Source organism: Salvelinus alpinus, chromosome 3 (genome assembly GCF_045679555.1).
Source record: "Salvelinus alpinus chromosome 3, SLU_Salpinus.1, whole genome shotgun sequence".
NCBI lineage: Eukaryota > Metazoa > Chordata > Actinopteri > Salmoniformes > Salmonidae > Salvelinus > Salvelinus alpinus.
In genome coordinates this window covers 26,982,318-26,999,385 of record NC_092088.1, presented here as the reverse complement: position 1 = coordinate 26,999,385, position 17,068 = coordinate 26,982,318, and the positions used below count along the sequence as shown (strand labels likewise).

Genomic DNA, 17,068 nt, shown 5'->3' with positions numbered 1-17,068 from the left:
CCAGGAACCAGTTGCAGAAGGAAGTGTTTAGTCTTAGGGTCCTTAGCTTAGTGATGAGCTTTAAGGGCACTATGGTGTTGAACGCTGAGCTGTGGTCAATGAATAGCATTCTTACGTAGGTGTTCCTTTTGTCCAGGTGGGAAAGGGCAGTGTGGAGTGCAATAGAGATTGCATCATCTGTGGATCTGTTGGGGCGGCATGCAAATTGGAGTGGGTCTAGGGTTTTCTTCATGGCTATAGACGTGAGTGCTACGGGTTGGTAGTCATTTAGGCAGGTTATCCTAGTGTTATTGGGCACAGGAACTATGGTGGTCTGCTTGAAACATGCTGGTATTACAGACTCGGTCAGGGACAGGTTGAAAACGTAATTGAAGACACTTGCCAGTTGGTCAGTGCATGCTCGGAGTACACGTCCTGGTAATCCATCTAATCCGTCTGCCTTGTGAATGTTGACCTGTTTAAAGGTCTTACTCACATCAGCTATGGAGAGCGTGATCATACAGTCGCCTGGAACAGCTGATGCTCTCATGCATGTGTCAGTGTTGCTTGCCTCGAGGCGAGCATAGCAGTTATTTAGCTCATCTGGTAGGCTTGTGTCACTGGGCAGCTCGCGGCTGTGCTTCCCTTTGTAGTCCGTAATAGTTTGCAAGCCCTGCCACATCCGACGAGCGTCGGAGCCTGTGTAGTATGATTCAATTTTAGTCCTGTATTGACGCTTTGCCTGTTGGATGGTTCGTCGGAGGGCATAGCAGGATTTCTAATAAGTTAATAGGTTAGCGTCCAGCTCCTTGAAAGCGGCAGCTCTAACCTTTAGCTCAGCGAGGACGTTGCTGGTAATCCATGGCTTCTGGTTGGGGTATGTACGTACAGTCACTGTGGGGACAATGTCAACATTGCACTTATTGATGAAGCCAGTGACTGATGTGGTGTACTCCTCAATGCCATTGGAAGAATCCCGCAACATATTCCAGTCTGTGCTAGCAAAACAGTCCTGTAGCTAAGCATCTGTGTCATCTGACCACTTCCTTATTAAGCGAGTCACTGGTACTTCCTGCTTTAGTGTTTGCTTGTAAGCAGGAATCAGGAGGATAGACTTATGGTCTGATTTGCCAAATGGAGGGCGAGGGAGAGCTTTGTACACGTCTCTGTGTGTGGAGTAAAGGTGGTCTAGAGTTTTTTTTTTCCTCTGGTTGCACATTTAACATGCTGATAGAAATCAGTTTTCCTGCATTAAAGTCCCCGGCCAGTAGGAGCGCCGCCTCTGGGTGAGCATTTTCTTGTTTGCTGATGGCCCTATACAGCTCGTTGAGTGCCGTCTTAGTGCCATGCCAGCATCGGTTTGTGGTGGTAAATAGACAGCTATGAAAAATATAGATGAAAACTCTCTTGGTAAATAGTGTGGTCTACAGCTTATCATGAGATACTCTACCTCAGGCGAGCAAAACCTAGAGACTTCCTTAGTATTAGATTTCTTGCACCAGCTGTTATTTACAAATAGACACAGACTGCCACCGCCACCTGGAGGCAGATGTTCTATCTTGACAATGGACCGAAACCCCGCCAGCTATATGTTATCCATGTCGTCGTTTAGCCACGACTCAGTGAAACATAAGATATTACCGTTTTTAATGTCCCGTTGGTAGGATAGTCGTGAACGGAGCTCATCCATTTTGCTATCCAATGATTCCACGTTGGCTAATAGGACTGATGGTAGAGGGGGATTACTCACTCGCAGTCGGATCCTTACAAGGCACCCTTGACCTACGTCCCCGATATCTCCATCTCTTCTTCATGCGAATGGCAGGGATTTGAGCCTTGTCGGGTGTCTGAAGTAAATCCTTCGGGTCTGACTCGTTAGAGAAAAAATCTTCGTCCAGTACGTAGTGAGTAATCGCTATCCTGATATCCAGAAGCTCTTTTCGGTCCTAAGAGAGGGTGGCAGAAACATTATGTACAAAATAAGTTAAGAATAACACGAAAAAACACACGCAATAGGATTGGTTAGGAGCCTGTAAAACGGCAGCCATCTCTTCCGGCACCATTAAGACACTGTGATAACCTTCAACCTCCCCACTGCCACACCTCACATAGTCAATTCTCTATCAGATATGAGGTTCCATACTCTGGCATTCCTATCTTCACATTGCCAAAACAACATCCCTCAACTTCAAGCGTAGACTAGGGGTCATCCTGATAAATCAAACTACCCAGTAGTCTCCTCCATGTAGTCTAACTCTCACACACATAATCAAATATGTTTTTTTATGTATACTGAGTATGTGAGGTACATTTACTGTTTGAACACTTTAAAACTTAGATTTGTATATTGTTTTTTTGTGGTGTGGTTTTCATTTAATCCCTTTTGGGTTTCCAACTCACCTGCAATGTTTTTAGCATTTTTTTTTATTTTTTTTTTATTATGTACTGTTTAGTATTTCACTTGTTTTCTTTTGGTGAGGAATAAATAAAACCTACAAAAATAAACTAAAATGGACATTTATAGACATGAATAGTGGATACCCATTCTATCGTTATTTCGAATAATTTTCAGCACTGGATATTAGTGAGTTCAACAGCTCAACTGTATATCATAAGTTGAGTGTATTAAGTTGAGTGATTGAAGTGAGAGATAGTGTTCTAAAAATAGATGTTAGTATAGTAGGCCAACGTTTCAATTGACACGTGGGTAGTGAATATGTTGCCTTGGAAATGTTGCTGAATGTAAGTGTCACAAGGTGGTTCTAGGTTTGTGATTGAGCAGGCAGCGTGAAGCAGAGGGAGAACACAAAAATAAACATTTAACATTTATTTTGTAAGGCATGGTTTACATCATCGCATCAGCACATTTCGTTTCAGCCATTTCTCAATTCAGTTCTACAATTCAGTTACCATCCCCATATCAATTTCTTGATTATTTTACTCTTAAAACCATGCTACTTAAAATCACAGGTCAAATATACAAACCAAACAAAGGGGTACAGGAAGCAACATAGTCCAGCAGGCAGGTATTAATTTTCTTTTCTCAGAATGTATTCACTACAGCACAACTCCATTAACCATGTGCTCTCACCAAACATATCGGCTACACGCTCTCTCACACAAGGCACCACCATGCCACCGGACTGCATTCACTTCCTGTGGTTGGCCACCTGGAACACAAAAACTGGGGGTTTAAATACGCAAAAATAAAGTCACATGCTCTGTCAATTAACCAATAGTAATTGTATAGTCAATCCAATAACTGAATAACTTCGTAACTTCAAAGTAACTCCAATTTGCTTCAATAAGCCCGCTGCAGTACATTATATTACTACTACTTAACACATATCGACGTAGCAATACTGGTGGAATTGCACATCATCTTGACAGTTGTCTTGCGTGGCCATCTGAAACCTGGGCTCTCGAGGCTACCATGACTGTAGACTGCAGACTAGTTGTGAGGAGAAGGAGGGGAATTTAAAGTGATGCCCTTCAGTTCTGGCCTCCTACCCACATAAAAAGAATACTACAGTTTGCCATAGAATACTATAGTACTTACTATAGAATTATATAGAATTATGTAGTAAACTGTAGAATCATATACTCCACACTGTAGTATCCCTCTATAGTGTAGTGCTCACTATAGACTTTTGTAGTATACTGCAGAATACCATACTGTACTATCCCTTGATCATGTGGAGTACTAACTTTAGAATTTTGTAGTATAATGTAAAATACTATTGTCACGTGTGCTCCCTCTCCGGCCTCTAGGTCACCAGGCTGCTGATTATTACGCACACCTGTCACCATCGTCATGCACACCAGCGCCTCATGACACTCACCTGGACTCCAACACCTCCTTGATTACCTTCCCTATATCTGTCGCTCCCCTTGGTTCTTTCCTCAGGTGTTATTGACTCTGTTTTCATGTCAGTGCGTTGTTTGTGTTTCTTGTTTTTATGTACCGTTTATTTATTAAACACTCACTCCCTGAACTTGCTTCCCAACTCTCAGCGTACATCGTTACAGAATAACACCTCATCTAAGGGAAGCATCAGGGAGTGTTTTTTTTGTGTCGGAATGTATGTCGGGTCCAGGTGTCAGTACCAGAGCTACCAGGGAGGCCTCAGCCGGCTCGTCGGGCTCTCACGCCCCAGGCCAGGTTCGTCGGGCTCTCACGCCCCGGCCAGGTTCGTCGGGCTCTCACGAACCTGGCCGGGGCGTGAGAGCCCGACGAACCTGGCCGGGGCGTGAGAGCCCGACGAACCTGACCGGGGCGTGAGAGCCCGACGAACCTGGCCTGGGGCGTGAGAGCCCGACGAACCTGGCCTGGGGCGTGAGAGCCCTGGTAGCTCTGGTACTGACACTCTGGTACTGACACCTGGACGCCTCTCACGCCCCGGCCAGGTTCGTGAGACGCCTCTCACGCCCCGGCCAGGTTCGTCGGGCTCTCACGCCCCGGCCAGGTTCGTCGGGCTCTCACGCCCCGGCCAGGTTCGTGAGACGCCTCTCACGCCCCGGTCACATTCCTGCGCCTCGGCGGAAGTGACCGGTCCGCTCCTGATCCCCGGGATCGTCCCTTTGGTCGGCGTCCTGCGGCTGGAGCCGCACGTCAGGGAGGGGGTACTGTCACGTGTGCTCCCTCTCTGGCCTCTAGGTCACGAGGCTGCTGATTATTGCGTACACCTGTCACACGCACCAGCGCCTCATGACACTCACCTGGACTCCATCACCTCCTTGATTATCGTCCCTACATCTGTCACTCCCCTTGGTTCTTTCCTCAGGTGTTATTGACTCTGTTTCATGTCAGTGCGTTGTTTGTGTTTCTCAGCGTACATCGTTACAACTATATTACACACTGTAATATCCTCCTCGATCATGTAGTGCTTACTATAGAATTTTGTAGTATACTGGAGAATTCTATACGACACACTGTAATATCCTTCAATCATGTCGTGCTTGCTATAGAATTTTGTAGTATATTGGATACTTATACACTACACACTTTAGTATCACTTGATCGTGTATTGCTTACTATAATATTTTTTGAGTATCCTGTAGAATACTATACTACACTGTAATATCCCTTGATCATGTAGTGCCTACTTTAGAAAGTATACTGTGTAGAATACTATACTTCACACTGTAATGCTTACTTTAGATTTTTTTGATCGATTGGACTGCTAGCTAGCTTGGTCAATGCTGTTTTGATTTGAATGTACTGTCCTCGGGGAGCTCCTGCCAAGGATTTCCTGAGGTTCCCCTTCGATCATGAAGTGCTTACTATAGAATTGTATAGTATACTCCACACTGTAGTATCCCTTGATTTGTTTTATTTGACTATTTAAAAACACAGTACAACCGCAAATGTGGATACAATGCATTTAGACATTTGTTGAGAATAATTACCGTTGTGGTCCTAGTTTAAACATGTTACACGTTTACAGCTAACCCACATGAAGAAATACAAATGTATACTATGGACAAAGTAAATGTATATACTACTAGTAATCATTGTAGTGTTTCTGCTGACTTTATTGTAGTATTCACTGTAGTGTTTTTGCGGACATGTCTAACATACTATATACTCATTCATTGTTTTTGCGGGCATGTCTAGTATACGGTAGTATTCATTGTAGTATTTTTCCGGACATGACTGTAGTAAACTGTACGTTTTTTGTGGACATGACAAGTGTATTGTAGTAACACCTGCTATATAGCTTTACCCATTTATATGCTTATTTAATTTGCATTTTGACATGGATTATTTCCATTAAATATATTCATTGCTGTGTTTGACTGTTATCGTCACCTTTCTGTGTCTCCTTTTAGATAAACCATACTCCATACAAAGCCAATCAAGTTTCAATTCAAGACAAGTTTCATGTCAACTGTCAATCATTCCCTACTATGTGTCCTCTCCATTACCTGAATCTATAAAGACTCGATAAAGACTCCGCCTGCGCTTTAATTGGATTCCCACAGTAGATGGGCATCACCACAACCTAAACCTCAATCAGTTACAATCTTGTAATTGAAAAATATTGTGTGACAGGCTAGGAAACAAACTTTCTGTCAGTGTTTCCCTGGGCACCCTTATTAGGGGAGGACATGCAGGAAGTGTATAAAAGCACCCGTTTGTCATGTTCAAGTGAGGGCTTTGTACATGGAAGGGCCGTGTGTGTGTGTGTGTGTGTGTGTGTGTGTGTGTGTGTGTGTGTGTGTGTGTGTGTGTGTGTGTGTGTGTGTGTGTGTGTGTGTGTGTGTGTGTGTGTGTGTGTGTGTGTGTGTGTGTGTGTGTGTGTGTGTGTGTGTGTGTGTGTGTGTGTGTGAGAAATGTTTACTTTCAATCCCTTAACCAACAATGCAGTTTTAAGAAAATATTTACTAAATAAATAAACTAAAGTAGAAAAAGTAACACAATAAAACAACAATAATGAGCCTATATCAAATCACATTTTATTAGTCACATGCCGAATACAACAGGTGTAGACTTTACAGTGAAATGCTTACTTATGAGCCCCTAACCAACAATGCAATTTCAAAAAAATACAGGTAAGAGAGATAAAAGTAATTAAAGAGCAGCAGTAAAATAACAATAGTGAGACTATATACAGGGGGGTACCGATACAGAGTCAATGTGTGGGGGCACCAGTTAGTTGAGGTAGTATGTACATGTAGTAAAGTTATTAAAGTGACTATGCATAGATGACAACAAGAGTAGCAGTGGTGTAAAGAGGGCGTGAGAGGGGGGGCACTGCAAATAGTCTGGGTAGCCATTTGACTAGATGTTCAGGAGTCATATGGCTTGGGGGTAGAAGATGTTTAGAAGCCTCTTGGACCTAGACTTGGCGCTCTGGTACCGCTTGCTGTGCGGTAGCAGAGAGAACAGTCTATGACTAGGGTGGCTGGAGTCTTTGACAATTTTTAGGGCCTTCCTCTGACACCGCCTGGTATAGAGGTCATAGACAGGAAGCTTGGCCCCAGTGATGTACTGGGTTGTTCGCATTACCCTCTGTAGTGCCTTGTGGTTGGAGGCCAAGCAGTTGCCATACCAGGCAGTGATGCAACCAGTCAGGATGCTCTCGATGGTGCAGCTGTAAAACCTTTTGAGGATCTGAGGACCCATGCCAAATCTTTTCAGTCTCCTGAGGGGGAATAGGTTTGTCGTGCCCTCTTCACGACTGTATTGGTGTGCTTGGACCATCTTGCTTTGCTGGTGATGACCAAGGAACTTGAAGCCCTCAACCAGCTCCACTACAGCCCCGTCGATGAGAATGGGGGTGTGCTCGATCTTCCTTTTTCCTGTAGTCCACAATCATCTCCTTTGTCTTGATCACGCTGAGGGAGAGGATGTTGTCCTGGCACCACACGGCCAGGTCTCTGACCTCCTCCCTGTAGGCTGTCTTGTCATTGTCGGTGATCAGGCCTACCACTGTTGTGTCATCGGCAAACTTTATGATGGTGTTGGAGTCGTGCCTGGCCGTACAGTCATGAGTGAACAGGGAGTACAGGAGGGGCCTGAGCACGCACCCATGAGGGGCCCCTGTGTTGAGGATCAGCGTGACAGATGTGTTGTTACCTACCCTCACCACCTGGGGGCGGCCTGTCAGGAAGTCCAGGAACCAGTTGCAGAGGGAGGTGTTTAGTCCCAGGGTCCTTAGCTTATTGATGAGCTTTGAGGGCACTATGGTGTTGAACGCTGAGCTGTGGTCAATGAATAGCATTCTCACATAGGTGTTCCTTTTGTCCAGGTGGGAAAGGGCAGTGTGGAGTGCAATATAACTTGCATCATCTGTAGCTCTATTGGGGCTGTATACAAATTGGAGTGGGTCTAGGGTTTCTGGGATGATGGTGTTGATGTGAGCCATGACCAGCCTTTCAATGCACTTCATGGCTACAGACGTGAGTGCGACGGGTCAGTAGTCATTTAGGCAGGTTACCTTAGTGTTCCTGGGCACAGGAACTATGGTGGTCTGCTTTAAACATGTTGGTATTACAGACTCAGACAGGGAGAGGTTGAAAATGTAATTGAAGACACTTGCCAGTTGGTAAGCGCATGCTCGCAGTACACGTCCTGGTAATCCGTCTGGCCCTGCGGCCTTGTGAATGTTTATTTTGATTTTGATTATATTTTTACCCCCTTTTCTCCCCAATTTCGTGGTATCCAATTGTTAGTAGTTACTATCTTGTCTCATCGCTACAACTCCCGTACGGGCTCGGGAGAGACGAAGGTCGAAAGCCATGCGTCCTCCGAAACACAAACCAACCAAGCCGCACTGCTTCTTAACACAGCACGCATCCAACCCGGAAGCCAGCCGCACCAATGTGTCGGAGGAAACACCGTGCACCTGGCGACCTGGTTAGCGTGCACTGCGCCCGGCCCACCACAGGAGCCGCTAGAGCGCGATGAGACAAGGATATCCCTACCGGCCAAACCCTCCCTAACCCGGACGTGCGTGATCACACAGTCTTCTGGAACAGCTGGTGCTCTCATGCATGTTTCAGTGTTATTTGCCTCGAAGCGAGCATAGAAAGAGTTTAGCTCGTCTGGTAGACTCGTGTCACTGGGCAGCTCTCGACTGTGCTTCCCTTTGTAGTGTGTAATGGTTTGCAAGCCCTGCCACATCCGACGAGCATCAGAGCCAGTGTAGTACGATATACCGGGGGTACCGCCGGGTACCGAGTCAATGTATGGGAGTACAGGTTAGTTGAGGTAATATGTACATGCATATGTACATGACTATGCATAGATAATAAACAGCGAGTAGCGACAGTGTAAAAAGAATTTGGTGGTTAACTGTTCTTTCTTTTCCACCATCGGAAGTACAGTATTTGTCATAGTTTTTGGTCATCTTGTGAGCTTGGTTAGCTGAATTTCTGTGAAATCACTTTCAGAAAGCTATCTAGTAGAAGTAGCTGATCTAAGAAGTCATTTTGGTGTATGCTTAATGTGTGTTATCTGTCAAACACACAAACCTAATCCTCTAAACTTTAATAAACTTTGCTTGTTCTTTATCTGCTTCTGTGCTGTTTCTATAACGACACAGTGCGAGACCCACATACAGACACAGGGGGCAGATGGTTTGAGTCTCTGATATTTATTAAAATACAAGGGACAGGCAATAGGCAGGTCGAGGACAGGCAGAAGTTCATTAACCAGGTCGGAGTCCGAAAGGTACAGGGCGGCAGGCAGGCTCAAAGTCAGGGTCAGGGCAGGCAGAAAAGTTCGGAACCGGGAGGGCTAGAAAACAAAGACTAGGAAAAACAGGAGCACGGGAAAAATACGCTGGTATTCTTGACGAGACAAGACGAACTGGCAACAGACAAACAGAGAACACAGGTATAAATGCACAGGGGATAATGGGGAAGATGGGCGACAGCTGGAGGGGGGTGGAGACAAGCACAAAGACAGGTGAAACAGATCAGGGTGTGACAGTTTCCCTTTAACTTCTCTGGGATAGGTGAGACGTTAGCGTCCCACTTGGCCAAAATCCAGAAAAAATGTAGCGTGCCAAATTCAAATATATTACTATAAAAATCAATCTTTCATGAAATCACACATGAAAGACACCAAATTAAAGCTAGACATGTTGTGAATCCAGCCAACATGTCTGATTCCAAAAAGGATTTACGGGGAAAGCACACCAAACAATTATGTTAGCTCAGTACTTAGCCACAGAGAAACACAGCCATTTTCCCAGCAAAAGATAGTAGTATCAAAAAGCAGAAATAGAGATAAAATTAATCACTAACCTTTGATGATCTTCATCAGATGACACTCATAGGACATCATGTTATACAATACATTTATGTTTTGTTCGATAATGTGCATATTTATATCCACAAATCTCGGTTTACATTGGCGCCATGTTCAGAAATGCCTCTAAAATATCCGGAGTAATTGCAGAGAGCCACGTCAAATAACAGAAATACTCATCATAAACTTTGATGAAAGATACATGTTTTACACAGAATTAAAGATACACTTGTTCTTAATGCAACCGCTGTGTCAGATTTAAAAAAAAATTTACGTAAAAAGCATACCATGCAATAATCTGAGACAGCGCTCAGATTTAACAACATTTCTCCGCCATGTTGGAGTCAACAGAAATACCAAATTACATCATAAATATTCCCTTACCTTTGATTATGTTCATCAGAATGCACTGCCAGGAATCCTAGTTCCACAATAAATCGTTGTTTTGTTCGATAATGTCCATTACTTATGTCCAATTAGCTACTTTTGCTACTTAGCTACTTTTGCGTGTCCAAACGCTTGCGCAGATGCAGGCAAACGTCGGACAAAATTTTCAAAAAGTTATATTACAAGTCGAATAAACTGGTCAAACTTAGTAGAGAATCAATCTTCAGGATGTTGTTATCATATATATCCAATAACGTTCCAACTGGAGCATTTCTTCATGTCTGTATAAGTAATGGAACGCAAGGCGATATCATGTGGAAAGCGCGTGAGCAAGACCTGGCAATCTGCCAGACCAGTGACTGAAACACCTCCCATCCGGCCCCACATCACACTAGAGGCTTCATTCAGCGTTCTACAGACTGTTGACATCTAGTGGAAGGCGTAGGAAGTGCAAACAGATCCATATATTACAGGGAATTGAATAGGCGATGACTTTAACATCGACCCTTCTCAGAATTCTCACTTCCTGTTTGGATTTTTTCTCAGGTTTTTGCCTGCCATATGAGTTCTGTTATACTCACAGACATCATTCAAACAGTTTTAGAAACTTCAGAGTGTTTTATATCCAATAGTAATAATAATATGCATATATTAGCATCTGGGACAGAGTAGGAGGCAGTTCACTATGGGCACGCAATTCATCCAAAAGTGAAAATGCTGCCCCTTATATCAAAGAAGTTAATGGGCCTAGAACCTGTGTAACATTTAGATGTTAGAATTGTAATAAAAAATATGTATATTTGCTAATGTGTTGTCTGGTCCGTTGCATTGCTCAGAACTGTTGACCCAACTCAATACTCAGTCTATCACGAACGGTCTTCTATTCTGGTTGAGGTGTTCCCTCACTAAACAGTAGGCGTAGTCTGGTAGTTGTGCCATTTTAGCTAACCCTAGTCGGCAGGTGTTACTACAATATACTACTGATGTCCTCAAAAACACTTTAGTAAATACTGCAGTCATGTCTGCAAAAACACTGCAGTATTCTAGTCATGTCTGTGTAAATACTACAGGCATGTCTGCAAAAACATTACAGTAAACACTATAGTATACTACAGTCATGTCTGCAAAAACATTACAGTAAATACTATAGTATACTACAGTCATGTCTGCAAAAACACTACAGTAAATACTACATTAATGTTCTCAAACACTACCATAAACTACAGTCATGTCTGCAAAAACACTACAGTAAACACTACAGTATACTAGTCATGTGTAAGGGCTTTCGTCGGTAGAAGGAGAGGAGGACCAAAGCGCAGTGTGGTACGTTTCCATATTTATTGGAACACCTTTTTCAATACGAACAAAAAACAATAAACAGACGAAAACCTACGAAGCTACAGTCCTGAACCTGAGAACATAAAACACATGAACGCACGAACAGGAACAATCACCCACAAACAAACATTGAACACAGGCTACCTTAATATGGTTCCCAATCAGAGACAATGTAAAACACCTGCCTCTGATTGAGAACCATATCAGGCCAATTAGACAAACCTAAACAAAGAAACACATAACATAGACTACACCCACCCAGCTCACGTCCTGACCAACTAAACAAAGACTAAACAAAGGAAATAAGGTCAGGAACGTGACATCATGTCCGCAAAAACACTATGGTAAATACAGTATACTACAGTCATGTCTGCAAAAACACTACAATGAATACTGTAGTATATAAATGTAATAACACTAGAGTATTTAGACCATAGTATAAGTATTTTTTTATGTGTACTCTCCTTCCTCCACCAGCTCTTCCCCTGGGCCAGGTCAGGAGGAGAGTCAGTGGATACGGCATGTATGAGGGAGGGAGATGCAGCAGGCAAGTGAGACAGCAATGGATCTAGACTGGACTTGAAATGAGTGGATGAGAGTTGACTGACTGTCTGTCTGCCTGTCTGGCTAAAGAGCAGGGGGAGAGGCTGTAAGATTGTCCAAGAGTATTTGTGAAGAGAACTGGAAGTGCATCAGATGAGGGAAGGAACAGCCAGGATTAGGCTGTGGTGGAAAAATCACAAGATTATAGAGGCTGAGGATAAGGAAATAAAGCAAAATAGTGGAGGGAACTGTAATCCGGCTATCTCGATCCCAGCAAGACTCATAAAACAGGACGTGCATTTTCAACATGATGTAATCCAGGGCCCAAATTTCTGAATAGTGTTACATCACGGGCTGGCATGCCTTGTCTCGTTCGCTACTACAGAACAATAGTTGGTCACTCAAATTTTCACTTGGTCATGCATTGTCAATTCAATGAAAAGTGGAATGAGGTGGAAGTTAGGATTCACCCGTAAGCAGTTTGAGAAATTGAATCCAAACAAATGCTTTCACTTTTGTTCAGATTCGGAGGCGGAGACCAACACCCGCTACGCTATTCCGTTTGACAGACCAACCGTCTCCTGAGGAGGAAAACGACAATCACCAGGTAAAACAGCATCACCTTAAATGTCTGCAAGAACTATCACACCACTAAACCTACATGCAGTCCTTGAAGTACTAACCACAGCATTCAATTACATTATGTCAGCGGTGGTCCCCCCAACCCTTGTCCTGAAGAGCAATGAGTTGTGCAAGATTTTTGATCAAGCCCAGCTCTATCACGCCTGTTAAAACTTGTACAGATGTAGGATCTTAATTTGCTACAACAGGAAAATAATCCTGAATCTAAAACAGGAGGCGGGGGGGGGGGGTTCTACTAAACTAACATATGGAATTGTTTTAAGATCATTTAGCTATTTGATTATGAATTTTAGGGCCCATTTAGCCCATAGAAACACTTTGAATAACTGATTCACACATGGAATAACAGATAGTGGAAAAATACATCAAAATAAGTTATGTTTTAAAGTGTCTGTCCTATATCTGAGAGGTATAAGAAAGATCAGGAAGTATTATTTGCTATTCATTTACCCATATTAAAATAAAAAATTTGGCCACTAAACTACTTCCATATACACTTCCATAAATGTTTTACACTAGTACCGGGCTAAATGGACACCATCGTGTTCGTGAGAGTCTTATCTTTCCATATTGGTCATATTAGTTTTGTAGGCCAAACCATTTGTTTTCGTGAGAATATTTTTTTTTGGGGGGGGGGGGGATTTCTCAAGGTCTGACGAACACCACTGTAGTTCGGCCACCTTCCACCGCAATGGCGGATGTGGTGGATTGAGGCGCAGCCCATGCAAAAAGGTTTCTGCATCTTAAAACGGATTTTGATGGGGATTTTTGTATTATGCTAATTATATTTCTGTGAGCACGCACATCGACTCTATGGGCATTTCTGTAGTGGTTGATACATTTACCGTAAGGGAAAATCAAGTCTGAAATTTCAAAGTGGAAAGTACAAACGTCAGAAGCCTTTTTAAACCTCAAATACACTACAAGTTTTAATATTCCTGCATTGCAGGAAGGTTCTACTGCAACAGGGTGATCAAATGAAGATCCTACATCTGTACATGTCTTATCAAGACTGATTACTTGAATCAGGTTTGTCAATGTTGGACTGTAACTAAAGTCTGCACACTTTGTGGCTCTCAAGAACCAGGTATGAAGACCATTGTATTATGTGACAATCTGTTGTGGTTTTCATTTGAGGGCAAGGCACTGTTTTCTTATGCCATGTGTTGGATGTGCAGTGAGTTAGTCTGATGCATCCTAAATGGCACCCTGATCCCTATATTGCACACTACTTTTGGCCAGTAGTGCCTTACATAGGGAATAGTGCGCCTTTGTAGATTTTACATTGTTTTTCTCTTTACCTGCATAGTGGGTCATTGGGGAAAATGGCGTCCTCACCAAGAAAATCAATGCGCATGTGTACCAGCCTCCATCACTCAAAGGTAGGTTGACTATCCATCATCTTATTATGTAATCAGTGACCCATAAAGCATTGGGGAGAGTTGAGGAAACCACTTCCTGTCTGTAGACATGTTTTCTGGCCTGGGATTAGTCTATATCCATCTTGACTGAAAGGGTTTTAAGTGGAAATGGCTTAATCATGAGGTGTGTGTGTTGGGTTTGTTTGTGTGTGTGCGTGTGTGTGTAAGTGAATGTGTGTGTGAACGTGTGGGTGTTGTGAGATTAGGGGCAGAGACAGCTGTGAGTCTCCACTGCTCTGGATCATCCAGGATTATAGGATGGTGCACACAGCTGCAGTGCAGACAGGCAACATCACACACACGCTCGCTCACATGACCCGTTCCTTATAATATAGTATATTTACTATTAGCAATACCTGAAGCCTTGCATTAAGTCTCGTGTCCAGATCTGTCTGTCCGTCCATTTCTTTCTGTGGCTGCATACTAAAGTACAGTTTGGCATTTTTGGCATAGCCGATCTTACAACTGTTTTGGTTCTAAAAACTATTACCCTCTTTTCTGTGCCTGTGTCTGTCTGTCTGTCGTTCTGTCTGTCTGCCTGTTTGTCTGTGTGGTTTCACAGCCGTACAGAGGATGGCGCAAGCCCGCATGAAGTCTCTGGGAACCTGTGGCCCCGAAGAGACAGATGACTTCTCTGGGGAGGAAAGCGTGGACTGTGAGGAGAGCCTGGATATATCCCCTGTCTCCACCACTGGTGAGAGAAGCACAACATGGGTGTTATGTCCCCCAAGTCCCACGCAGTGTGCACTTGTGCACCCCTCCCCACACTCACCCATTTCAAAGCATGGATTGGTGTAAGCATGGGATAGAGGGAGTTTCCACAACTTTCACACCAGTGCTTTATTTTTAAATGCAGCAAGTGAACAAGTGCACACTTAAGGCTGAAGGGTAGAGAATTGGAACGCAGAAGGAGTATCAGCAGAAATACTCTATCGCTCGCTTGCACGCATGCACTCACACACAAATACATGCTTTAGCTCACTCACTCACTCACTCACTCACTCACTCACTCTCTCATTTTACTCACTCTCGAAGGTGCAATCTGTTAGTTACTACAAAAACATTTGACTAAAAAGCAAAACAAACTACATTTGACAGTACACCTTTAACAATAGCCTCTTCCTCTTCCCAGGGTCAAGGGTCAATTCAGAGGGAAGAATTGCCCACTTTCTTCACCTGAGAGTCCCACACGGAGAGGAGGAAGAGGAGCTGGATGACGAGGAGAAGAGGGAAAAAGGTGGACCAAGGAGGACAAAGAAGAAGGGAGAATAACAGAGCGCTGTGTGTTACAGAGAGGAGATTCCGATTCTGTGGCAAAAGATGATTGACGATCCAGAGTGATGTTTCCTAATTATTATATAAAGAGCGTGGAGAAAATATCGAAATACGTGTGCGTGCGTGCGTGCGTTTGTGCAGTTGTGTGTGTGCTTGCTTGCATTCATGTGCGTGTGTGTGTGTCAGTGGAGGCTCCACAGAGGAGGAAGGGGAGGACCATCCTCCTCAGTGAATTTCATAAAAATGTAAATTGTAAAACATTTAAAAAGTTATCCTTTTTAGATAAAACTATACTAAATACAATCACTTCACCGAACAATTGATTAAAACACACTATTTTGCAAAGAAGGTCTCCAGTAGCCTCAACAGCACTCTGTAGGGTAGCACCATGGTGTAGCAGGAGGACAGCTAGCTTCAGTCCTCCTCTAGGTACATTGACTTCAATACAAAACGCAGGAGGCACGAGGTTCTCAACCCGTCCATAGACTTACACAGTAATTATGACAACTTCCGGAGGACATCCTCCAGCCTATCAGATTTCTTGCAACATGAACTGACATGTTGTCCACCCAATCAAAGAATCAGATAATTAATCTAATACTGAAATCATATGCTACAGCTAGCTAGCACTGTAGTGTATACAATGTGGTAAGTAGTTGACTCAAAGAGAGAGAAAGACAATAGTTGAACAGGTATGAAAAAAATTATTTCTTCCAAAATGAAGGAGAAGCAAGAGAGAAATAGAGAGATTTTGTCATTTTTTGTTCACTTTCAATTTCACTTAGTTAGCAAATGCAGCTAGCTAATTTAGCCTACTGAAACACACTGTTCAAACAGAGGGATGCTATGTTAGCTAGCTGGCTATGACTATCCAATACAACACTGGAACTCTTCCAAGTCAAGGTAAGCTTTTAGTGTTACTAATGTATTGCCACCAGGGCCCTGTACACTAACATTACTGTGTGATTGTAGCGGGTTTACTAATGGGTTGGTTCTATTAACTATGCTGACTATGACACTACTTTAGCTAATATGGTGACAACGATGTAGGCTGTGTGTAGCGGTTCGGCTTGGAAAGGTTTTTTCGCCTGGTCACATACTGTTGTGCATTGAAGTCCACAGACGAAGGGACAAGGTGAGAGGAGGAGAGCGTGGACTACAACGTGGCTGCTATGAAAGTGAACTGTGTTTACGCGTGTAATTGATTCTGCCGATTCTGTTGAAAAAAATATATTAAACGGAAGCAAACGGAACAAAACGGGGATAGACATACCTCCAATAGAAACTCTCGTTTGCAACTGTTGGACTAATGATTACACCCTATATCAGCTGGATGCAGGCAAGAGTGTGCAAGGTGGTATTGATGTCACTGTCTGTTGCCGCAAATTTGTCTCTCAACCTGTGTGCAGCTACGTTATAAACTTTCATTCATAGGCTAGGTTGTAGCAGCCTCATGATGGGTGTAGGGGAAAGTATTCTAGTATCACGTAGTGGCCTAAACCTATCGCTGTTACATTGAACTAGGTGAATGGAATATGAACGAGAGTCATCCAATATGCTGTGATAGAAATAAATCGTCCTCCCTCATCTTAAACGGCACTGACCGCCACTGGTGTGTGTGTGTACGTATGCGTATCTTTGTGTGTGTGTTTGTATGCATGTGAGAAAGAGAGAGACACAGTGAGAGAAATAAAACGAGAGAGAGAGAGAGAGAAAAAGAGAG

The 17,068-nt window shown here is 43.4% G+C and overlaps 1 protein-coding gene across 1 annotated transcript in view; it reads left to right on the top strand.

Moving 5' to 3' along the window:
* LOC139570463 (protein phosphatase 1 regulatory subunit 1B-like) overlaps positions 1-15,455 on the top strand; it is a 32,030-nt gene extending 16,575 nt beyond the window's left edge. Inside the window, exons 2-5 of the mRNA XM_071392351.1 lie at positions 12,531-12,614; positions 13,959-14,031; positions 14,633-14,764; positions 15,203-15,455. Of these exons, the coding sequence (XP_071248452.1) occupies positions 12,531-12,614; positions 13,959-14,031; positions 14,633-14,764; positions 15,203-15,342 (429 nt within the window). The 3' untranslated portion in view covers positions 15,343-15,455. The remainder of the gene's footprint in view (positions 1-12,530; positions 12,615-13,958; positions 14,032-14,632; positions 14,765-15,202) is intronic.
* Positions 15,456-17,068: the final 1,613 nt, after the last annotated feature.